The sequence below is a fragment of the Abramis brama genome (genome assembly GCF_963993115.1).
Source record: "Abramis brama genome assembly, chromosome: 5".
Taxonomy (NCBI): Eukaryota; Metazoa; Chordata; class Actinopteri; order Cypriniformes; family Leuciscidae; genus Abramis; species Abramis brama.
Window position 1 is genome coordinate 47,768,999 of NC_139967.1, and position 26,723 is coordinate 47,795,721.

Below are 26,723 nucleotides of genomic sequence, written 5' to 3' on the forward strand. Positions count from 1 at the left end.
GGATTTTTTTTTCAATGGGAGAAATATTTTTATAAATATTTTCTATCAATGAAAAGCTGGTTTAAACTTGTGATGTGTCACTGAGAAAAGGGGAAAAGAGAGAGAGGTTAAAACCAATTTCAATAAAACAAGAAAGAAAATTCTTAAGTAGGAGAAATATTATTTTTCTCGTAAATGCTTCCTATCGGTGAGAATCTATTTCCAGAAAGGTAAACAATATTATTGTTTATGTTTACAAGGAAAAATAATACAATAATAATGCGGATACCTTTTTCCGAGTTTTACAGGATTGACACCACACACCGTCAGTTGGACCGCTTACAGCCGGGATGCTATGAAGGCGACGATTGCTCAACACTTGTCTCTGTTAATTAATCTTGGATAAGATGTTAAATTGTAAATTGTGTTTACAAAGACAGAGAGAGTATGGAGAACAAGAGAGGGTTTGATTACCAATCAAATACCTAATAATTGTTTTCTTTGGAAAAATTATCTTTCTCTTTCTTTAGACTCGATTGATGGTTCTCTTCCAGGTTTGTTTCCCACAAATGTGAAGGATGGGAACGCAGGACAGAACAGGAAGGATGTAAGAAGGAAAGGAGGGAAGGAGATTGGATCCACAAATGGCTCTGGAGCCTTTGTCGAACTACGAGTATAGAATTGATAGTCGCCAACAACTAAACATTCAAAAATAAAACTTTGTAAGAGAGGTTTATCTCTGATTTATTTGAAACTTGTAGTGAGACAAAGAGTATAGAAGTAACAAGAGGCGAAACTCCGTTGCAGTTTTGACAACAGCCACTAGGTGGCGCTTCGGTAGCGCGGCCGCCATTTTGGACTGAACCAACGGCTTTACCGTTAGCACAACTACTGTACAGCATTAACATTATGTCTGGAAATAATTGGAAACAAAGAAAACAGTGTTCTGCCATCAACTGCAACAACTACCAGTGTACAACCAATCAACTAGCATTTCATAGATTCCCCAAAGATCCAGAGAGGTAAAGTAGAAAAGGTTTTTATTAACTTTAAAGTGAGCTAACGTCAACGATAACAGGTGCTGTAACGTTAATGTAAGCTATCCCATAACCGCAGTAACAGTTTGCTAATGTTATGTATTTGGTCGAAATTGTCAAGACTCGAAATTGGCTTTTTAAATCGCATACTTTCAGAGATATATGAACACCTAACCTGGCAAATGACCGCTTTATTAATTCATTGTTATCACTAAATTAACCCTTTAACTTTTTTTCGCATAAACATGAAAATCACTATCCAAACTTAATGGTTGTAACTGTTAATTCAGGAATGCTTTGGAATTTAGACCTATGGTTGGTCTTGTTTTAATTTGTCAGATTATTGTTGAAGTGAAATAAATTATGAAAGTGAAACAGAAAAAAGTTATATAAGTTTGAGTTTATTAAAATGTACAAATTTAAAATATAATTATTTATATTTTATAGAAAATATATATATTACACAATATATTTTACTCTAGAACTGCAAGAAAATGAAAGCAAAAAATCTGAACAAGTTGTGTTCCACATTTTAGGTTGATATGTTGATATTTCGCTTCCTCACCCTTTCTGCCGTGTGCTCTACGTTACACGGTTTGGAGCTGCGCGCTCTTGCTCGCTCGCTCGCTCTAGATTCCGGGTGATTTTAGCTAATTTGTGGGCATCAGGGAGCCGCTATCAATATGCGGGAGACTCCCGGATCTTCCGGGAGACATGGGATGTCTGCTCTAGAGATATTAAAAACTAGAAACTACTTTTTAGTTCATTTAACCGCTTTTGAATTTGAACCGGTATCGTTCAATTCTATGACAGCTGTGTTGCGTTCAGTCCAAGATGGCGGAGCTGCAGCTCTGCGCATGGGTGAGTTTGTTGCAATGGAACGTTCTATTGAGTTTCGCCTCTTGGTACTTCTATACTCTTTGAGTGAGATGCCAATGTCTCCTATTGAGGCTCAGGTTTTTCACTCCCAAGCTAGGAATCAAAAGAGAAATTTAGAAATTATGAAAATTATGAAATTAGATTTATTAAAAATAAATCTAGAAATCGTTAGAAATTACCTGTTTAGAAAAATAAAACTTCAATCTTGATTTAATATTTCCTTTTTTAAATCAAATTAGAATTTGGCAATTAATAATCATAAACCAGTATTTTCTTTTCAAGTAAAATGCAGGTAAATGAAATTAATAATTGTGAACCGAAATTTCCTTTTCACAGAAAAAAAAATATGGGTAAAGTATGAGACAGGTAAAATAGGAAAGAAGAGAAAAGACCAACAGGTGTAACAGTCGAGGTGTTTAAATGGTTAAATCACTTTAACGTTGTTCAAACAGACACATTAACCACAGATGTTAATATTAATGATAACCGTAAATAATGCTCGAGGCTTTAGCATAGTTTAGGCCTCAATGGTAAACAGCTACTTAGCTTAGCTTTAGCTTAGCTAGCCTAGCCACCAAAGAAGTTTGTTGGGTTCAGAGTTCTTCCGGAAGCGTTGGTTAAGACTTCCGTGTCACGATTGTAACTATGGCGACAAAACAAACTCTAGTGGCAAACATGTGAATTACAGTTTGTAACAGTAATGCATGTTACATGAAATGTCGGCGCATTTCAACAATGTTCAAAGAAATATGCACGTACAGTTGATAATATTACGTGAAACGTCGGCGCATTTCAACCTGTACAAATGGGACGCCACTCGTAGCTGTTTTACGACGTGGGGCTTCACTCAGTTTTTCCTTTTTTTTTTTTAGAGTGAGTTTTAACTTTAAAGGAAGCAACAGCAGCTTTTCGCTGTATAATAGATGGAATAACGATCTCAGTGGATCGTCTCTGTGCAATGTTATCTGAGCACACAAAAACAACAGGGTTTTTTAACTGTTGGTTGAGTTTCAACGTCAAGCTTTACTTGAACACAACTTTAAATAATTCCTATTCAACTATACTCGGACATACGCAGTGTTTACACGAGAATTAATTGAACAGACACAGATAAGCTTATAGTTTATCACGGGATTGCCGTGGGACACGCACAGACAACCTGAGAAACAAAGACTAATCTGTGAGGAGAATATTCGTCCCAGTGGAACACGCACTGAGTGACGATCAGATAAATAAGGACTAACGTTCACGTTAGACGAGGGACACGCTCGTCCGTCCTTTACATGGTTATTTTAATTACTGCAGTTTTAATTTAATTCATCTCTCTGACTGATACAAACACACATAACGTTATAGCTATTTGAAAGACTCTGGAACACGCAGATGTCTTAAGCTATAATTAAAGTATTTCAGAATCGAGGGACACGCTCAATTGTTACCTTATCGTTGCGTGGGATCTTATATCTTGGGTTATTTTACTGCAGTTTGAATAAAATAACAAATAAAAAGAATAAAATGGGGAGGCAGACTAGACTAGAGTAACAGCTCAAGCAGCAGCTCATTCATTCAAACAGAGCGCGCGGCGCGCGCTGCATACCTCATACACACAGACTCGGAGGTTCGGATCTCTCCGCATAGGCTACTATGAAAATATAATTACTTCGTATATGCTTACAATTTTAGGTTAAACTGCCCGCATTCTCCACCAATATGTAAGATATTTGTAATTTGTAGTGATTACAATTTAGCTCAAAGGAATTATTAATTAATTTATAGGGAATTCAAAAGAGTCACTTATTACAACCGAGCAAATGACTCGTTCGCGGTTCATTTGAACTGGCTGCAATTATCAACTCTGCAACGGATATAAATATCCGAACTATAGTGAAACACTATATAGTTAGCAAGGTAACTTAGATCAGAAGTTTAAGACATTAAATTTGTAAGCACAATAACACAAGTAATATTTCTCTTTAAAATACAAACAAGACTTTATTGATTATTCTAACACATACAACTAATATCTAACACAGACACACACATTCATACGCGTTGCAGAAAGAAAGAGAGTAAGGAAAGATTAAGTTTTAAGAGTGAGTTTAAGAGTGAGATGATGTAATCCCAAGTTTCTATGCACTTATAAAACACAACCTGAATGAACCATCAATCATTAGTTTAACCCTTTTATCGTTTCCTAGGTTATTAAATCAGTATCAAATACACCAGTTCAGTTTAAGAGTCTGGAGGCAGTACTTGCTTGTCTTTGCTTTTGGGGATTCCCTTTTTGTTGCGTGTAAAGGGTTTTCCCGGTCCGTTCGTTGGCTGGTCTCCGTGCCTGATGTCTGGGTCACGTGGTCAGTCACGTGGCGTGCTGGCGGAATGAAAGTCTTTGTTTGAAGCTGGCTTTGCAGAAGAAACGTGGCTCGAAATCTTGTCGCAAAACTTAACTTAGAACCGAGACTCACAACGGAAAAGAAAGGAAACTAAGAAAATAAAGGAAATTGAGAAGAGTAGATGATGGCTTGAATGAAGCTGTTTAACCCATGTTCTTCAGATCTTGATTTGGGTTATTTCGTCTGCGCGTTTTACATGGTTACTTGTCTGTCTTAGATCTTCATCTCCCGCTGCATTTTTGGTTCTGCACTGAAACTCTAAACTTTGTTCTGGTGTTAAGATTTTAAACTCAAATGTCCGCCCAGCCTCCTGGATCAGTTCTAACCAATTAGACACTGTCTTTGTTTAGGAGGTGGCGTTTTCTTCACTTCTTATCATAAATCAAGCTTATCTGTGCTCTCCTTACTCTCTAAGCTCTAGCAAAGAGTACAGAGGCCACAGCTAAGACATTATTACTATTATAAGAATCCGAAACATTTTCCACAGATTTCAATCAAGCCATCCTTTGAATTAAGAACATACGATCATATCGATATGAAACACAACACATTTTCATTCAAAAATCTAACAATTATAACAATTACATGAATTGTATGGCATCTAAGCATATCAGATACACCCATCTATTGTAGGAACAATATAGAATCATGTCGTTGCATGATGCTTGATCTATAAGTCCATTGAAAATTGTTCTTGAATGATTTTATTTATGTTATAGGTAAAATCTCAGCTCTGTGGTTTGAAACGATTTTACACCCTGAGGTCTATCAGAGGTCCTTACGGAGGGGGGAGTCTGGAATGTTGTGGGCTCGAGCAGCTTCTGCTGTTATCTTGATCGGGCTGAATTGTGCTATCTCTGAGCCAATCATTCTTTTCCAAGCTATCTTACATTGACCAGTTCTTTCTTTAGTTGGGCTCATCTTCTTTGAAGCTTGCATGGCCATAAAGTTCTTAGCTGGGGGTTTTCGTTGGTCAACGGAGACTGGCTGGCTGGAGCCTTCTTTTATGGCTCTGGGGTTGGTGATTTGGTGTCTGGAATGTTCAGTTCTGTGAGAAATTATGTTTGAACAATTCACCTGGAAGATTCATTTGTGTTTGTTTCGCACTCAATCCTACAGGGATTTGGCCGATGTCGATGAGGAGACGTGCTAGAGTATAAATATTATTGAGTGGGGACATCGATTGTAGACGAGACCCAGATAAACTAACGTTGATTGTAGACGTTCGGGGACGTCGATTGTAGACGAGACCCAGATAAACTAACGTCGATTGTAGACGTTCAGGGACGTCGATTGTAGACGAGACCCAGATAAACTAACGTCGATTGTAGACGAGACCCAGATAAACTAACGTCGATTATAGACGTTCGGCGACGTCGATTGTAGACGAGACCCAGATAAACTAACGTCAATTGTAAACGTTCAGGGACGTCGATTGTAGACGAGACCCAGATAAACTAACGTCGACTGTAGACGTTCGGAGACGTTGATTGTAGACGAGACCCAGATAAACTAACGTAGATTGTAAACGTTCAGGGACGTCGATTGTAGACGAGACCCAGATAAACTAACGTCGATTGTAGACGAGACCCAGATAAACTAACGTCGATTATAGACGTTCGGCGACGTCGATTGTAGACGAGACCCAGATAAACTAACGTCAATTGTAAACGTTCAGGGACGTCGATTGTAGACGAGACCCAGATAAACTAACGTCGATTGTAGACGTTCGGGGACGTCGATTGTAGACGAGACCCAGATAAACTAACGTCGATTGTAGACGAGACCCAGATAAACTAACGTCGATTGTAGACGTTTAGGGACGTCGATTGTAGACGAGACCCAGATAAACTAACGTCAATTGTAAACATTCAGGGACGTCGATTGTAGACGAGACCCAGATAAACTAACGTCGATTGTAGACGTTCGGCGACGTCGATTGTAGACAAGACCCAGATAAACTAACGTCAATTGTAAACGTTCAGGGACGTCGATTGTAGACGAGACCCAGATAAACTAACGTCGACTGTAGACGTTCGGAGACGTCGATTGTAGACGAGACCCAGATAAACTAACGTCGACTGTAGACATTCGGAGACGTCGATTGTAGACAAGACCCAGGTACAGGAAAACTAACGTCGATTGTAGATGAAACCCAGGTACAGGAAAACTAACGTCGACTGTAGACGTTCGGAGACGTCGATTGTAGACAAGACCCAGATAAACTAACGTTGATTGTAGACATTCGGAGACGTCGATTGTAGACGAGACCCAGATAAACTAACGTCGGCTGTAGACGTCCGGAGACGTCGATTGTAGACGAGACCCAGATAAACTAATGTCGATTGTAGACGTTCAGGGACGTCGATTGTAGACGAGACCCAAATAAACTAACGTCGATTGTAGATGTTCGGGGACGTCGATTGTAGACGAGACCCAGATAAACTAAAGTCAATTGTAAACGTTCAGGGACGTCGATTGTAGACGAGACCCAGATAAACTAACGTCGATTGTAGACGTTCAGGGACGTCGACTGTAGATGAGACCCAGATAAACTAACGTCGATTGTAGACGTTCGGGGACGTCGATTGTAGACGAGACCCAGAAAAACTAACGTCAATTGTAAACGTTCAGGGACGTTGATTGTAGACGAGACCCAGATAAACTAACGTCAATTGTAAACGTTCGGCGACTTCGATTGTAGACGAGACCCAGATAAACTAACGTCAATTGTAAACGTTCAGGGACGTTGATTGTAGACGAGACCCAGATAAACTAACGCCGATTGTAGACGAGACCCAGATAAACTAACGTCGATTGTAGACGTTCGGGGACGTCGATTGTAGACGAGACCCAGATAAACTAACGTCGATTGTAGACGTTCGGGGACGTCGATTGTAGACGAGACCCAGATAAACTAACGTCGGCTGTAGACGTCCGGAGACGTCGATTGTAGACGAGACCCAGATAAACTAATGTCGATTGTAGACGTTCAGGGACGTCGATTGTAGACGAGACCCAAATAAACTAACGTCGATTGTAGATGTTCGGGGACGTCGATTGTAGACGAGACCCAGATAAACTAACGTCGATTGTAGACGTTCAGGGACGTTGATTGTAGACGAGACCCAGATAAACTAACGTCGATTATAGACGTTTGGCGACGTCGATTGTAGACGAGACCCAGATAAACTAACGTCAATTGTAAACGTTCGGCGACGTCGATTGTAGACGAGACCCAGATAAACTAAAGTAAATTGTAAACGTTCAGGGACGTCGATTGTAGACGAGACCCAGATAAACTAACGTCGATTGTAGACGTTCAGGGACGTCGACTGTAGATGAGACCCAGATAAACTAACGTCAACTGTAAACGTTCGGCGACGTCGATTGTAGACGAGACCCAGATAAACCAACGTCGATTGTAGACGTTCGGGGACGTCAATTGTAGACGAGACCCAGATAAACTAACGTCGATTGTAGACGTTCGGGGACGTCGATTGTAGACGAGACCCAGATAAACTAACGTCAATTGTAAACGTTCGGCGACGTCGATTGTAGACGAGACCCAGATAAACTAACGTCAATTGTAAACGTTCAGGGACGTCGATTGTAGACGAGACTCAGATAAACTAACGTTGACTGTAGACATTCGGAGACGTCGATTGTAGACGAGACCCAGATAAACTAACGTCGATTATAGACGTTCGGCGACGTCGATTGTAGACGAGACCCAGATAAACTAACGTCGACTGTAGACGTTCGGCGACGTCGACTGTAGACGAGACCCAGATAAACTAACGTCGACTGTAGACGTTCGGAGACGTCGATTGTAGACGAGACTCAGATAAACTAACGTCGACTGTAGACATTCGGAGACGTCGATTGTAGACAAGACCCAGGTACAGGAAAACTAACGTCGACTGTAGACGTTCGGCGACGTCGACTGTAGACGAGACCCAGATAAACTAACGTCGACTGTAGACGTTCGGCGACGTCGACTGTAGACGAGACCCAGATAAACTAACGTCGACTGTAGACGTTCGGAGACGTCGATTGTAGACGAGACCCAGGTACAGGAAAACTAACGTCGATTGTAGACGTTCGGGGACGTCGATTGTAGACGAGACCCAGATAAACTAATGTCGATTATAGACGTTCGGGGACGTCGATTGTAGACGAGACTCAGATAAACTAACGTTGACTGTAGACATTCGGAGACGTCGATTGTAGACAAGACCCAGGTACAGGAAAACTAACGTCGACTGTAGACGTTCGGGGACGTCGATTGTAGACGAGACCCAGATAAACTAACGTCGATTATAGACGTTCAGGGACGTCGATTGTAGACGAGACTCAGATAAACTAACGTTGACTGTAGACATTCGGAGACGTCGATTGTAGACAAGACCCAGGTACAGGAAAACTAACGTCGACTGTAGACGTTCGGAGACGTCGATTGTAGACGAGACCCAGATAAACTAACGTTGATTATAGACGTTCGGCGACGTCGATTGTAGACGAGACCCAGATAAACTAACGTCGACTGTAGACGTTCGGCGACGTCGACTGTAGACGAGACCCAGATAAACTAACGTCGACTGTAGACGTTCGGAGACGTCGACTGTAGACGAGACCCAGATAAACTAACGTCGACTGTAAACGTTCAGGGACGTTGATTGTAGACGAGACTCAGATAAACTAACGTCGACTGTAGACATTCGGAGACGTCGATTGTAGACAAGACCCAGGTACAGGAAAACTAACGTCGACTGTAGACGTTCGGAGACGACGATTGTAGACGAGACCCAGATAAACTAACGTCGACTGTAGACGTTCGGCGACGTCGACTGTAGACGAGACCCAGATAAACTAACGTCGACTGTAGACGTTCGGAGACGTCGACTGTAGACGAGACCCAGATAAACTAACGTCGACTGTAGACGTTCGGAGACGTCGACTGTAGACGAGACCCAGATAAACTAACGTCGACTGTAAACGTTCAGGGACGCCGATTGTAGACGAGACTCAGAAAAACTAACGTCGACTGTAGACATTCGGAGACGTCGATTGTAGACAAGACCCAGGTACAGGAAAACTAACGTCGACTGTAGACGTTCGGCGACGACGATTGTAGACGAGACCCAGATAAACTAACGTCGACTGTAGACGTTCGGCGACGTCGACTGTAGACGAGACCCAGATAAACTAACGTCAACTGTAGACGTTCGGAGACGTCGACTGTAGACGAGACCCAGATAAACTAACGTCGACTGTAGACGTTCGGAGACGTCGACTGTAGACGAGACCCAGATAAACTAACGTCGACTGTAAACGTTCAGGGACGTCGATTGTAGACGAGACTCAGATAAACTAACGTCGACTGTAGACATTCGGAGACGTCGATTGTAGACAAGACCCAGGTACAGGAAAACTAACGTCGACTGTAGACGTTCGGAGACGACGATTGTAGACGAGACCCAGATAAACTAACGTCGACTGTAGACGTTCGGCGACGTCGACTGTAGACGAGACCCAGATAAACTAACGTCGACTGTAGACGTTCGGAGACGTCGACTGTAGACGAGACCCAGATAAACTAACGTCGACTGTAGACGAGACCCAGATAAACTAACGTCGACTGTAGACGTTCGGAGACGTCGATTGTAGACGAGACCCAGGTACAGGAAAACTAACGTCGATTGTAGACGTTCGGGGACGTCGATTGTAGACGAGACCCAGATAAACTAACGTTGATTATAGACGTTCGGGGACGTCGATTGTAGACGAGACCCAGGTAGACTTAAGTCAAATGCGAATGAAGAAAAAATCTAACACACTCCTCAAAGATGCTGCAAATTTATTGTCATTTTCAGACACCAGGTAGAACTGCAGACCGGTGAATGAAGTTAAGTAATTTTAGCTGCGCATAGAAAAATTGTCTTACAAGTTTTGCGTCAGGGGACAAAAATAATACAGCCAAAATTGTGCTTGTGAGGATAAACAGAGGAAAGCCTTACTACTATTATTAGTGTAGCATGGAGACCGTGAACAAAGCAGTAGTTGTTTAAATATGATTTAAGTTCATAGGTTCACCAAGCGGTCATATTATAATTATTAAATTATCTTGCGTCTTCTACATAGTATTTTAGGTTTTGCCTGGTACAGAGGACATCTCTTACTTAGATATTCAGCTGCAAGCCTACTGATCTGCCACTTAACATCATATTGAGCAAAACCCAACACAACGGTAGATCTACAATATTGGCCTAATATCAGTTCACACACAGGCTTATCATCGTGTTAGTTGGGTGACTTACTATCCAACAAGCTACAGTATTAAACAAGCTACCAAACAAGCTAGGTAACGTTATAATCGCTATACATCGGCTATCATAATTTTTTTGTCATGACTAATTTATTAATGACTCAGCATCATCTGTATTAAATAGAAAAGAATCACTTCATCCAATGTTTAACATGAATAAAATAGTCATGACAGCCTCCTTACTTTTTTTGTGGCCCTTTTGCGTTTGTATTGTTTTACTACTTACACAATTATTTAAAGTATATATCATTATATTATTTACAATACACAGCGTGGTTTTTAATGTTTTTAGGAGGGGACAACCCTCAGATGGGTCCTCACCTATGCTGGCATGTGAAAAAGATCCTCAACTATTAATGAGATGGTCAATCCAGGCGATTTCAAAGAAGCTCTGGTAACTATTATATTTTCCCACCTTGTAAATCTAATCCCGTCTAGATAGGATTTTAAAAACAGCTGATGATCAGGGCCGATTATATCCTGTCAATCAAAAGGGAGCAGAAAAACATGTTCAGATTGCAACACTCTTGTGTTGAATTTCAGGCAAGTTAAAACTACAATAATGCATTAAAAGTAAAAAAAAAGCAACGTTAAAGCGGGTAATATTCTAATAGACCATTTGTGAGCAGACGTCACAGTTACGCAGAAAAACAGTGGTAACAAGTGGAGGAAAATGGGAAAAATCCACAGAATAAGAGAAAAAATGTCTTGCTGTGCCTCTGGATGTCAGAAACGGAATGCAAAGAAGATGGTCTTCATATTTATTGAATATCGTCGTTGAAGACGCTATGTGAAGCTAAACACAGACATTTATGGTTCCAAGCCACAGACTGGACTGATGAAACCTGCGATGATTATTCTACTATTAAAGCATTTTTTTATGTGAACAATAGATCTACATAATATTCATATATGCATTTCATAGGCAGAGCCGCCTTAACCTAATGTTAGGCCCCGGGGCTGAGAGGTTTTGTAGGCCCCCCATCCCCCTCGATTTATAGAGTCTCATTTTAAAAAAGTGTAATATCTAGGTAATCTACATCACAGTTGAGAAATTTTCATGCAGATGAGAGGGCGATTTCACTGTTTTATATGATTTGACTGTAACTAACCACAAACATGGATATAATAAAATTATGCATGGAAAAGAAACTGTCGACAGTCTCAGAGAGTTTAATTCATACATTTATATTTGAGTGTTGTAGTTTTATGATGCAGTTTAGCACTGCTGCAGTTCATTTTACAGTTTCCCCTGCATTATGTTGACTATTAGGGCCAAGAAAATTGATTATTTGTCAAATTCAGATGACGTTTTAGTAATTTATGACAGTATGAGTGAGTTTAATTTGTAGATTGATGATCGTTAATCTAGTAAATTATTTAATCCACTGAACACTGCTGTGTGGTAATATAAAAACACTCTCCCAACAGCATACTGTTTCTTTTGAGCCTAATTCCTAGTCAAATTAAAATAATATAGTTGTGATAGTGTTTTGTATAGACGTGGCCAGACGAGCAGTCTACCAATAACATTAGAGCGACAGCACTACGAATGCCCACAAGCGACTTCACAGTATAGAGACTAGCGACATACAGTGACAAAATCGCTGGCTGTGTGAACGGGGCTGGGGCCATGTGGGTCACTCAATCAGCAGACATGTAACGTGCGATTAGAGTGATTGACAGAAAACCTGACAAGTTACAAAACAATATGACCTTTTCAGCTCATCATGAACCTGAACATGGGAGGCCCCTGAACTTGGGTGGCCCCTGGGCTTCAGCCCAGGTAAGCCCGTGCATTAAAGATCCCGTTCTTCGTGATCCCATGTTTCAAACTTTAGTTAGTGTGTAATGTTGCTGTTAGAGCATAAATAATATCTGTAAAATTATAAAGCTCAAAGTTCAATGCCAAGCGAGATATTTTATTTAACAGAAGTCGCCTACATCGAACGGCCCGTTTGGACTACATCCCTCTACTTCCTTCTTTAATGATGTCACTAGAGCCGTTTTTTGACTAACCTCCGCCCACAGGAATGCTCCCTCAACTCTACTGAAATTCGTTTATGTACTTGCGCACTTCTTATAACTTACTCAGCTCTTACGGTGATTTTCTGAAGTAAAACTGACGCTTCATCTTTTGTGTGATGTACAATAAACTTTAAACTCATCAGTATATGTTTGATCATCATTCAGACAGCAGACTTGTAGGCTATTAATATATAATGGATACATACAAGCAGATGACAAATACGTTATAATAACCGTAATTAAACTACTAAACTATACCTGTTCCATCTCTATACAGCACTCTGACTCTGTAGGCATTATTGTCCGACAGGAATTGACCACTGTTACTGAGAGTTTCTGATATTATCATCATTCCATGAGATGAAATTGTCCTGAGAGACTGAGCGCGAGCTCATGAAGCTCCGCCCCCTGGGTCGTCCAGCAGCAGCTTATTTGCATTTAAAGGGCACACACTAAAACAGCCGTTTTTCTGAGCCCCAAAAAATGACAATTTAAGCATGCTGTAAAAAATGATCTGTTGGGTATTTTGAGCTGAAACTTCACATACACACTCTGGGGACATCAGAGACTTATTTTACATCTTGTGAAAAGGGGCATAATACGGGACCATAGACTGTAAAAAATATGGACAAAGCGTCTGTGACGTCACCCATAGACTTTCTGAAGAACGGGTTTGAAGCCGTTTATAGGGGTTATGGGCCGCGCCATCTTAGAAAATCTTGGGAAATCCTAACCCCGCCCACCTTCTGACGCAGCGCGCGTCACTCAGCTCGCTCTGCTACTCCGGTTATCATTTAAATAAATCTTAAACATTATAGCCACACAAATGTGGTTCAGGCAACGTGTATTGATTATATTCACTGCACATAACGTTTGCCTATTTATAAAAAAAACAAAATATAAAACACAAACCTGCCTCTTTTCGTTTTAAATATAATATAAAAATCTTTAACATTTTAATATGGTCCAGGCAATATGTGCGTTTGTACTAAACAACAGATGTTGCAGTAAACAACATTACAGATCATATTCGTTGTATTAAAATTTAAAATGACAAAACTCAACCCAGTCTCTTTTTGTTAAATTTCAGTTTTATCAATATTAGCCATTATAAAAGTATAAGTAAAAGGTAAAGTTACAAGAAGCTATACAAATAAAGCAAACAATTCAGTCAAACATACAAAGTCAGCGCTCGATCTAGTCTAACCATACAACGGTAAAGTTAAATAGCTTATAAAGTTATGAAACTTCCCCTCAGCCAAAACGATTGCCCAGGGAACAGATTATAGATTCACGAAACCAAAAATCGCCCGTTAGATATAGACAAGACGAATTATATCTTATGTTTAACCACTACAGAGACGCCAGAGACAGCGGCAAACCTCAGAACGACTAGCCGAGGAAAGGCTGTTCCAGGCGGGGTACAGGAGCGCCGAGCACCCGGTCATCGCGGGATCTCACAACTGGATACAATTTTCATAAATCTTTATAAATAAACCACAGATTTGAGCTTTAAACAACTACATTCTCGCCTGAAAAACTCTTAAAACTACATTTCATGATACAGAAACAGTAGTATTATATGTCAACTGTATTAAAAAATGGCGCTTCTTATGTTGTCATTCTCCGTGGCGCTGCCTTGTCAGCTGTCAATCAAGCTGTCAATCAAAGTTAACCACGCCCTTATTGTCATACATTTTATATCTAAATACGATCTAAACTAACGAGTTAGAAAAAAATTCACAGCCCTCATGGTTGTCAGGCACTCGGAAACTATCGAAAAATACAATAAAAGTCCATGGGACCAACCTGTAAAAACATGAATTTATGCTGTGAAAACAGACATTTTAACATGGGGGCTATGGACATTTGCTCCCTTTTGGGACCTTCCTCTAGCGGATTTTCAATGTATTGCAGTTTTTCGCACTTCCGGGTAGGCTTCATTTTTCAGATCAGAATGTTGCCGCTTGTACGGGACCTTTAATGTGGCCTTGTTCATAGGGGCATAATAGCTTTACATTTACAGCATGAAATAATATTTAAACCTATAACTTTTTATATAGGTAACATTTAGGCCTATCTCACAATTCTGACTTTTTTCTTGCCATTGCGAGTTGATATCACAATTCTATGGGGGGAAAGTCAGAATTGAGGGATATAAACCCGCAATTCTGAGGGGTAGAAGACAGAATATCGAGTTAATATCATGCAGTCATGTTAATATCATGAGATATAAACTCGAAATTACCTTTTTATTGTTTTATTACGTGGCTTCCATAGAGTGCTACTGCAGAACTGTCATCTCTGCAACCAGGCTCCGCCCACAAAACACATCATCGATGTTTGCAAACACCCCAATGGTCTTTTTGACACTATGAATCACCCGCAGTTCAAGCCAAGTTTGCCAGGTCTGCGTTTTTTTCCTACAATTGGATGCACGTCTCCCATCCAATTATCTTACTTGTGATAAGAAACAAAGTATCTGCTTTAAATTTTGTCCGTTTTCACGAAATTCAAACAATAAATGGCGTTTTGACGCTCTTAAATGTGACAGATCGCTGTATCGCCTCAGTTCAGATGGCGTCTTCTTTTCTTCAGAAGTCTTTGCTTCCACTTTACTACAAGATATAGCTCGAAAAACATGAACGAACATCAGAAAGTACTGTATGTTGAAAGATACAGTAAAACTTACCGAAATTAATCATGTAATCGCTCAATCAGTGTTTCAACCACGGAAAGACGTCTATAAAACAGCTTGTGAACAATGTGTTGCTGTTACCTCAGGAAAGTTATCCAGTGTTCACAATTCGGTTTTTAGCTATATAAAAAGACAATAGAGATGAGCTTATTTACTGTTAATAATATAGGCTATGTATGTTTGAATAAATTTGCCACCGAGACAATATTTTATGAAAACTGCCTCATTTTTATTGTGTAATTATTTTATCTGAAAATAAAAAGCAATATAATAGCTCGCTGTTGTTAATTTTAACCTCTAATATTATAAAAATGTACTTATAGTAATGTACCAAATGAGAGGTTTCCATGTATAGTTTGCAGCATTATTTGGGAGTGATTTTTTTCCTTAAGAAAATCAAACTATCGCGCTATCTGTATCGGCAGATTTCATTCTGAATAGTTGGTATCGACTGAGGAATTTAGAAATTGGTGCATCTCTACTTGAGACATCTATTGATGGGATTTACACATGTGGGACATGACAAGCTGTTTGTCTTACCCTTGCGAAAAATAAGTTTATTCAAGTGTTCTATATATTAGTATACTTCTTTTAAACTAAAAATAAGAAAGTATACTTTCAGTCTACATTTTATATACTTCTCAAAAATATACTGTATGTACTTCTCAGAAATATACTTAAAATTACACTTAAGTGTACTTGACTTGAGAGAAAAGTCCAAGTATATTTGGCCTGTACTTGAAACTTACCGACATTCAAGTGTTGATAAAAAAGGATGCATGAAGCTAATAAAATGTTTTTAAAATTACAGTTAAAGGTATTTTTCCAAGTATAAAAAATAATATCTACATTTGAACATAGTAGGCTAGTATATTGCAAGTGTAAAAATAATATATAAATAGTAAACTATAAGTATAATGTTATGTTCACTTAAAGAAAACTTACAAGTATACTTGCAGTATAAACTACTAAACTAGTAGTTTACCGAGAGTACACTTCAGTGTGTACTTTCATAAACTAAAAAATGTACTACTTGTATTAAAATAGTAAACTATACTTATAAGTTCACTTGTAGTCCAGATGCATTACAAATGAGCAACCTAGTTGTGTACTTAGTTTACTACTCTTACACTTATAGTACACTTAAACGTATACTTTTATATACTAAAATTGGGCCAATTTTGTCCCAAGCAGTATTGAAATAGTACACTTACAAGTTTACTACAAGTACACATTGATATTAGTATACTTGCTACATAAAGTGTACTTAAAAATATACTTGAACATTACTTAAGTATACTTCATAAAATTATCTTGAAGTATACTGCTTTTTCGTAAGGGTAGGAGCCAACAATATTTACAGTACAAAATGGCAAGTAAGTGAATAGACAGGGTGAATCTTTTGGAAAGTGGCTAAAATAAGTGTTTAAATAATAATTTAGTCATAACAACAAATATTTGAATGCTTAAAAGGGCATTATTGGGCAGGGCAAATTGCTGCATAACGGACGATAAAATTAGAAAAGGAGAGAATTTATTTATTTATTTTATTTTTTGGAGAGAAACAACAAGAACACAGGATTAAAAACGTTCAAGGAGAACCGTGAGGAACTTGGAAAAACTTTCCCCATACACAGCTTTGTTAATTTTCTGTAGCAAGTGTGTGTGTGTGTGTGTGTGTGAGAGAGAGAGAGAGAGAGAGAGAGAGAGAGAGAGAGAGAGAGAGAGAGAGAGAGAGAGAGAGAGAGAGAGAGAGACAGCCCACGACTCCTTTGTTTTTATCTCCTCAGAAGCTGCTACAGCAAACCATGCTGCTGTCTCCAACTCAGCAAACCCTGAGAATATGCAATGCTTAACGGTGAGTGCTAACGTTCCCTTTTTCTGTTGTGTGTGGCTTATGGTCTGAGATTGACCCTAGAATGTTGAGTAAGGTGCACTGTTAAAAATGTACTGTTTTCCAAATATTTTGTTGAACATATACTCTGCAGCTGCCTTGATGAATGTATTGGCTAAATTAAGCATTGTTCATGTAGTAAATTAACAAGTTAAAACAACAAAAGATGCATGGACCTTCAACCACATAAACCCACTGATCGGTTTTTACATTGCAAAAAAAAAAAAAGGAACTCTGTGAGAATTCAAGATCTCTCAGTCTCCACTATTGTCTTCATTATTGGCACATGACTCAGTTGAGTAAAAACCTGTCACTCATTTACTCACCCTCATGCTTTTCCAAACAAATTTTCTTTTTTGGAACACAAATGAAGCTATTCACTGTTTTTTTTTCAGACAATGAAACTTACAGTACAGTGATCAGTGGCAGTCAAGCTTAAAAAATGACAAAAAAGCACCACAAAGGAAACCCATATGACTCATACGTTGCACAGTGGCTTTATGTGAGGAACAGGCCAACATTTCTGTTAATATTCTCTGTTAAACCTGGCCCCTATTAGCTCTCAAATCTCATTTGCACAACCGTACTGTATATTCAAATATTGTATGACATACAGTATATTTAAACACTATATGAACAAAAGTATTGGGACACAATATTATCAATGATCGAATTCAGACCCATTGCCACAGGTATATAAAATCAAGCACCTAGCCATGCAGACTGCATTTACAAACATTTGTGCAAACAATGGCCTTGTTTACAATGCAGGTCTTGATGCCAAACTCTGATTTGTTGCCTATATCCGATTTTTTTGACCGTCCATTTACACGTTCTTTCAATTGTGACCCATATCCGATTCATGTGTTTACACTTGCCATACTATCTGAAACATTGCGCATGCTTAAAGGGTTAAATTCTCTTGCACAGATGGACGAATGCAAAATATGATTGATGCTAGCTCTGCGATATATGTGAAGTTCGCCAAACATCACCATGATTATGAGGCGGAGGAGGACGAAAAGTGCCATCATTGCAGCCTGTGCTCATGCTTCAGTTATTGTGTGCGAGAGAGATCTCAGGACTGGTGGGAGTATATTGTGACGGGCTTTAACGAGAAGCAGTGTGTCCGAAATTTTAGGATGAGCAAGCCAACCTTTGATATGTTGTCAACGTTTGTCCACATTCCTCTCCTACGACGACACAACGTTTAGTCGGGCCATCCGTCCCTTTGCAGAAGCGCGTCGGGGTTTCTCTCGTCATTAAACCACGGAGACGTTGCCTAATGCCTCAGAAAATCTGCCTGTTTACATGACAGTCGCACTGGCACATATCCGATTTATATCTGATTTATTTCCACATATGAATGAGGCCTGAAACCGATCTCGAAATATCCGAATGCATGTGTTTTTTTCCTGTTTACATGGTCATAGAACACATCCGATCTGTGTCACATATGAGCAAAAAATCGGAATTGGGTCACATTTCACTGACAGTGTAAACGAGCCCAATGGGTGGTTCTGAAGAGCTAATTGAATTCAAGTATGATATTGTGATAGGATGCCGCCTTTGCAATGTCACTTCACGGTCAACTGTAAAAAGTGTCAGCTTCGAAGCAGAAGACCATGTAGACTCACAGAGTGAACCGGGCACTGTGTGCTGACTTTGAGGCATATGGTGCGTAAAATACGCCAATGCTCCGCTGATTCCACAGCCGAAGAGCTCCAAACGTCCACAGGCATTAATATCAGCACGAATACTGTGCAGCGGGAGCTTCGTGGAATGGGTTTCCATGGCTGAGCAGCTTCATGCAAGACTCACACAATGGCTATGTTTACATGCACACCTTTTGTTTCAGTTGGAATGAATTAATTCCTAAATAAAAGTGTATAAATAAAATAAATAAAAATAAAATAAAAATACAATTTCTAAATAAAGTGATTGGTTTGATGCGTGCGTTTATATGACACAAGCTTCTAATAAGACATGCGCACACTGAGCGAATATACAAACCCAGTGTTTGCACATATTATTCTCCTACATTAGTTATTTTCCTTGTTTTAAAGAGCAGACTTAATATTTATCTATTTCGGGCCCTGAGTAGGAGACGACGAGCGCATGAACCGTTGTGCCGTGCTGCTTATATTTATCAATCAGTAAAAATACCCCTTCCCACGCCCAAAATAAAGTGTAACTAAGTAGTTCTGCTCCACTTCACAGACGATGAGTGGTAGGAGAATTATGACATTTAATTTAACAACAACTGCAGCTCGCGCGTCATACGTCATTGCACATGCGCAGTCCTTTCCAGTTTCAGTTTTCAGTCCAATCAGGTGTTTACATGTCGGATTAGAAAAGTAATGAATTACCCCTTTCAATCCGATCGAAATTTCATTCGGATCGAGCTCAGTCAGATCGATAATGGTGTTTACATGAAGGCTTTTCAGTCTGATTGAACCATCAATCTGATTACCAACAGATTATTTGGTTGCATGTAAACGTAGCCAATGATAAGCGTCAGATGGAGTGATGTAAAGCACACAGCATGACTATATATATATGAACTTTTAATACTGTGTGGTTTTAAAAAACCTTTTTAACAACCTTAAAAATGGTAGGTTGGTTGGGTTAGGGTAGACATGTAAAATAAGCTGCTTCTGGATCTGTCTAATTGTTTAATATATTTAAGTTAAGACAACTCTCAAAGTAGATTTAAAGAGGATTTACTGAGATAATGACAGTGGAGGAGGAGCTTCTGCTCTTGTTTCATGTAAGAGACGTAAGAGACATACTGCAGCGACAGCACAACTAGAAAACTAGAAAACCTCCAGCATGAGGCCGATCTGTGGTAGAGGATAGACATTATATAACACTGCAGGGGTGAGTACAGTTTTCACTGTTTTGACGAAAGGATATGTGATTGTGATTGTGTTGCATAGAGGTGTGTGCCTGCACTAACGAAAATGAACTTACTATTTTCTAAATGTTTGAACTAATTTATGACAATTATGCAGATTATAACCAAATATTATGTAGTCCCCATGGGCAAGTGTCAATCCCGAAGTAGAAAAATGTATAATAATTAATAAGGTTGCATTTTTCACAGTTTGACCATTTTATTTGCAGTGTTATTATTGGTTGTTTCCGAGTTTAACTTGCTGTTTTAGGAAGTCTGGAGTTCTACTCATTCAGACTCAGAAATAATCCATTGATCGTTACAGTGTTTTATGTACCAAGTATTGTGGCATGTGTGTGCAACTTGGTCTCTTGTCTTCAAAATATATAAATAATAGTCTAGTTTTGTCTCACAGACTGTCTCACCAGGCCTGTGCCAGAAAACCCATTTTATGGAGGCTGCTGGTTCAGGTAGACATTAGCCGCGTTTCCATTACAGATTTGCGCAAAACGTAAAAAAAAAACTATTGCGAAATGACAGTGTTTCTAAAATGTATTTTTTTCCTGTGTGATAAGTCATTCCAAAAATCATGGCAACAGATACTAGTAAGTTTATGTTTATCCCAGCCATCGTACTAGCCATTATTTTTAATGGAATGAGACGTAGGCGTGTTATCCAACATTAATGGCAAGGAAAGCCACTTATACTTGGGAACGGCACATATGTGACCCTGGTCCACAAAACCAGTCACATGGGTCAATTTTTTGAAATTGAGATTTATACATCATATGAATATTACAATATTTGGTCGAGATACAACTATTTGAAAATCTGGAATCTGAGGTTGCAAAAAAATCGAAACATTGAGAATCTCCTTTAAAGTTGTCCATTTATGTTCACGATTGTGCTGCATTCACTCACAAAAATAAATGTTTTATATATTTACGGTAGGAAATTTACAACATATCTTCATGGAACATGATCTTTACTTAATATCCTAATGATTTTTGGCATAAAAGAAAATTGATCATTTTGACCCATACAATGTATTGTTGGCTATTGCCACAAATATACCCGTGCGACATGTGACTGGTTTTGTGATCCAGGGTCAGATATGAGGTGTTTCTGGGTGTTTCTCCCTCATATCTGCTTCGAGGTCTTGATAAATTGTAGCATTACTTTGTTGTTTAGAATCCAGTATTCCCATAATTCTTTTGTCTTTTATGAATTTAATAATGAACTCTGTCCCGTCTTCTGTCCAAACATACCGTGTCATCTTTAAAGAATGATCGACTTTTACGTACGTCAGGTGATCTGTAAATGCGAAAAAACTGTTTCCATTGCAGTTTTGCGAAATATTCCTTTTTCAAATTGCCTGAAAAACCACCTCATGCAAGCATAAAAACTTTTTTGTGATATATGGGAGTTTTTGCGAAATTGACGTGTTTCCATTGACGTATTTTCAATTTACGCAGTTTGAAGGGTAATGGAAATGCTGCTATTGTGACACGAGTTAAGTACAAAGCTTTGTTAGCAAATGTTTATCGACAATATAGGAGCATTTGGACTTGTGCTGAACGAAAAAGGTGAGCACATGAATTTAGATTAATGCACATGATGGCTTTGTATTCCGTTCTGAGATTTGGTCACCCAATATCCTACGAATTGAATAATATCCTAAAGCAATCATTGATGTAGTTTGTCCGCTTTGGATGGAGATAAAAGGCGATTTGATTGGACGGCAGCAACGAGAGGTCTTTCTTCAGCTCTGATTCTCTGGCTGCTCAAACATAAATCCCCGTAGGCTCTCTTTGTTTTTGTGCCGGCATCTTCATGGTTTTTGTGCATACATTGAATGACAACATTGAACCGCTGGACGATAACTGACTCTGACTTCAGTCGCCAGTTGTCCTGTTGAACTCTGAATCACATGTGCAGCTGCACATCAAAACCAGACTTTGTTGACAAGAGCCTCAGGTGTATTTGGTTCAGTGACTGAGAGAGCATGGTTTTCTGAAAGTCTACCTCCGTTAACACCAGATCGTAGGATGTTTTTTCACTACTCCAGTGAAAATGCTTTCAACAGGATCTTTCAACAGACACCCAGCAATTGCTTGTGATCAGCTATTGATTAATTACAACTCTGTTTACTTTGTGGTGTTTTTACTGTAATATCTTTTAGATGGTTTAAAGAGTGCATATTGTATCTCTTTCATCTGTTTTAAAGAGCCGCCGGAAGTAGTGAAGACATTTCAAAGTAAGATTCCTGGTGTATTTTGGCTTGTTTATCTGACAAGCTGTTCCTGCATTATGCAGAACATATTTTTTTCCTGGTTAATAACTACAGCTTTAAACAGAAATATTTATTTGCATTCAAATAAATTAAATCATTTTGCTTTTAAATGTCTCCACGAATCCTTTTATTAAAGCTGCAGTCCGTAACACTTTTAGGTTAAAAATTATCCAAAATAAATTTGAGCAAGTACATAACCAGCCAGTGTTCAAAACTCTCTGCTTGCCTTAGCTCGATTCAAAACAGTAAGCTTGTAATAATGTTTTTAATTCCAGTGGTACTGGTGGATTTCCACAGGAAATTCATGCATGTCACAGGGCTCTACACTTACTTTTTGAACAAGGAGCACTGGTGCGCCTAAATAAAATTTTTTAGGAGCACAGACAAATATTTGGGGGCACAGTCATTTTTGTTGTATAAGTTTATCATTATAGTTTTATTATTAGAATTATTCAACAATTAAATTTACAATGCTCACTGTAAGGTTAAGAACATCAGACCAAAACTTTCAAACAAAAGATTTTCATTTAATTCTATTTTATCGTCATGTAGATTTAATTTATCATTGTATGTAGGCCCTATGTATGTTTCACATTTTATCTGAAATGAAGATCATGTCTGAGTCACTTGGCCAAGCTTTGTAGCCTGGTCGCCTTGACCTCTTTCCAGCAGACAGCCAATTTTCAGCACATTTTGTAGGATCAGACAGTTCCAGGGAGGGCCCCTCTGTGCTGATCCGAATTAGTAGGGCCCTATAAAATCCGTTTTATTTTTTCCCAAATTCCGTTTTTTCCGTTTTAATTTTTGGGAATTCAGTTTTTTTTTTACCCTTTACGTAAAAAGAGTGTTTTTAATGTTAATGATTAAAATGTACACAAATAAAATAGGAATGACCCTAAATTTATTGAGGTAACAAACAAAATTCTCATTTTAAGAGATGTTAAATGTGGTTTGGTTTGTTTACATTAGTGAATGTATTAGGCTAACTAACATGAACCACGAGCAATACATTTGTTACTGTATTTATTAATCTTTGTTAATCTTAGTTAACCCTAACCCTGTATTTTTAATGTTACTTCACACAGTGCATTAAGCTAACTAATGTTAACAAATACAACTTTTCATTTAAATAATGTAGGCTACTAAATGGTGAAATTAACATTAATAAAGATTAATAAATGCTGTATAAGTGCAGTTTATTAATAGTTAATGTTAACTGATCTAGTTAACTAGAGTTTAATAAATGGAACCGATTTTGTTATACACCGAACCGATTCAGTGTTGGACAGATCAGTTGTTTTAACCATTCATTAAAGTGAATCGGTACAAATGAGTCATTAGTTCGCGAATCGGACGTATCATTAGCAGACTTGTACGCGTTGTGTGATTATCCCGGCAGTTTTAGGACAAAGCACAAGATTTGTCAACACAGAAAACATTTCATCATTGGATAGGTTTTGTTTAGTTTATTGAAAGTGTTTTTTAAGTCAGCTGAATGGGCGGAACGCTTTTCAGAGAAGAAGGAAAGGTAAAAAAGTTTTTTTTTTTTTTGCACAATTCACACACAGCGGTAGCCTAATTCAGGAAAAAAAATATCCGAATGCTCCACGTGAAATCTCGTTCTTCCGATCTTTTACCATTGTGCCAATTCTCAATTGATTTAGATTAATAAGCGCGAGGGAGTGAGAGAGAGCAAGACAGTTTGAAGACGCGCGCGCGACCGGGCCTCTCTCTCAAGCGATTTTCCTCAGACATACGTTTTTCTCCCACACAAAAACAGAATTTTATTCCAAATATGTAAAATTCCGCGTTGACACTAGATTCCGCGTTAATTTGCCAATTCCGCGATTCCGTGAACGCGGAAATTATAAGGCCCTAAAATAGTTCGTGTGTGGGAACTGTAGTTTTTTTTATGAGGCTACAGACTAGCTACTGAAGATTTAGGCCTAAACAATTGATCTCCCGGTAATATAATGTCCTACTCTGCCCCTCCTCATGATGATGTATTTGCAGCTGTTTCTATAGAAAAATGCTGTGTCACTCGCACGAGTGCGCCCAAATATTTTTTCACGTTCGCACGCTGAAATATTTACTCGCATGTGCGAGTGAAATGGGCGCACTGTAGAGCCTGCGTCATTACGTCACATCTGTGCACATAAAGAAGAGTCTGTGCTAGTAGGCTTTGAGTGCGAGGATGTTAGGTGGAGATTTATAGCCTTTTCTCACAACGCTTGATATAATTAAACTTATTAATTTGATGGCGGATACAGAAAAGTTCAAACAACATTCACCAGTGACAACTGCAGATTCACCCGTTGTAAAACGCAAAAGACTTCGGACTTCGGAGTGGCTACAGAAAGAGAGACTGCAACCGGCCCGTGCGAAAACAAGGATAAATATCGGAAGGGCATTAAATGTAGTCACGCAATGCTGATGTTGTTGACATTAACAATTTGAGATCAAAGTATAATTGGCACGGTTTGACGTGATAAGCGATTGTTAGATTTAATCGGCGTGATTTACTGCAATGCTTTTTTCCTCTTAGTTGGTCAGAACAAAAGTGGATGTTACTTGTTCAGATTACATTTCCCGGTGAAAACTCTTATGTTGGTCATACTTACAAAAAGTATAATCTGTGATTGCGAATGCCAGTATCCACACCAACTGACAGCCGCACGTTCTCCTCAAAACATTGGATTCATCCGCGCTGTGCCGTGCCGAGGCACAACCCACGTAAAGTTGATAATTCCGCGAATAACTGCAATTGCAGATTTCAAGTACTTTATGCGCTCCTAAACTTTTTCAATTAGAAGTATGAGCTTCTGTTGCCTTTGGCTTGCTCAGTTGGGGATATTTTGGGGATATTTAATTTTATTCTATCAATCAATAAATTCCACTAGAAACAAACCTTGTTGTATTATTTTATTTTAATTTAATACTGTGAAGCTGCTTTGATACAATCTGTATTGTGAAAAGCGCTATACAAATATACTTGATTTGATTTGATTTGATTTGATTTCTTGGGGAAAAAAGTAAACATCAAGCCCTGGAAATGTGTACATTATAGCTGATAATATGCTTCAGTTGTTCAGTATGCTTCAGATATGCTTCAGTTCTTGCATCTGTGATCTTGGGCAAAGAAAAACGTGACAAGTCACCCACATTTAAATGATGTGATAGTCACGCGATGACAAAATGATGACCCACTGCTTAATATGTGCAGCTGCAAAGGTCAGTAGCGGTCTTTGATCAGTCATCAGATTGAGCTGTCTGCCCCAAAGATATTGATGGCATTTTTTTACTGTGTAAGACTCTATGCTTCTATCTTGAATTGTGAATACATTTTCTCTGCTGGAGACGGAGTACTGTATGTGATTTATATGCAACTGGATGATCTTCACCATTTGGTTTTATATTCTGAAGGACTTCGCCAGTTCCATAAGCTGAATCATCAGATGCTAGATTTTAGATTTAGAGACAAATGACGATCACAATGAACTAATACTTTTGTCACTGGTCAACAGTTCTTTGAAAGCACTTTGCTCTTCTTTATTCCAACTCTAGGCAACTTGCTCTTTTATACGTAACTGGTGCCAAGATTGTGCATGGGTGTGGTGTGAAGCGTCCACCCAAATGTGCACCAAAATATTTTTTTCACATTCACACACAATTTTAACTTCTCAAATGTCCCTTTATAGGGACACAACTGGATGTAGAGACTTTCTGGTGAACTTTGAAACTTTGTATGCACTGCAGATGGGCAGGGGTGAACTATTAAAACTAATATTTTAAACTAATACATACATTCCATTGGTAACTACTTAAATTGCATACACATTGGGAAACCTAATGGGCAAATAAAATAGTTTGTATTTTTATCACCTTCAAATTGATGCTTTCATCAGGCCGTTTCCTACAACAACTATGTCTATGGTTTACCCTGAGAAGCAAGGCCGTTCCCGATCACTCTTTCTGCCGACTGTTTCCAAAGTTGTAAGTGCTTCTTCATGCATGGCTAACAGGAGGCAAACCTCCTCCTCTAATCCCACTTTTTAAATGAAGAAAGGAGAGAAAACAGCTTCTGAATTCCCAATGGAAGTGACGGATTGAATGGACTTCATTGCCTGATGGAGATCAGTGTTCATGTGGTTTTTAAGGTCTTGCCTCTCCTTGGATTTCTGTTGCGCAGCTTTAAAAAGAAATGTGCCCAAAAGGGCTATGAACTCATCAGGGTCGCCAGGGTTACCAATGCATGTAGAAGTTTTGTCTTCCCATTTTTTTATTTTATTTAAATCAAC

The 26,723-nt window shown here is 38.9% G+C and overlaps 1 protein-coding gene across 4 annotated transcripts in view; it reads left to right on the forward strand.

The window, feature by feature from the left end:
- The window catches only part of rgs3a (regulator of G protein signaling 3a), a 185,604-nt gene that overhangs the window by 12,492 nt on the left and 146,389 nt on the right, over positions 1-26,723 (forward strand). For 2 of the 4 annotated variants that reach the window (XM_084114347.1, XM_084114350.1), the window contains exon 2: positions 17,133-17,200. In XM_084114347.1, the coding sequence (XP_083970473.1) occupies positions 17,186-17,200 (15 nt within the window). In that variant the 5' untranslated portion in view covers positions 17,133-17,185. Of the gene's footprint in view, positions 1-17,132; positions 17,201-20,037; positions 20,117-26,723 lie in introns of those variants that run through there. The other 2 variants (XM_084114353.1, XM_084114352.1) reach the window with 2 other exon arrangements.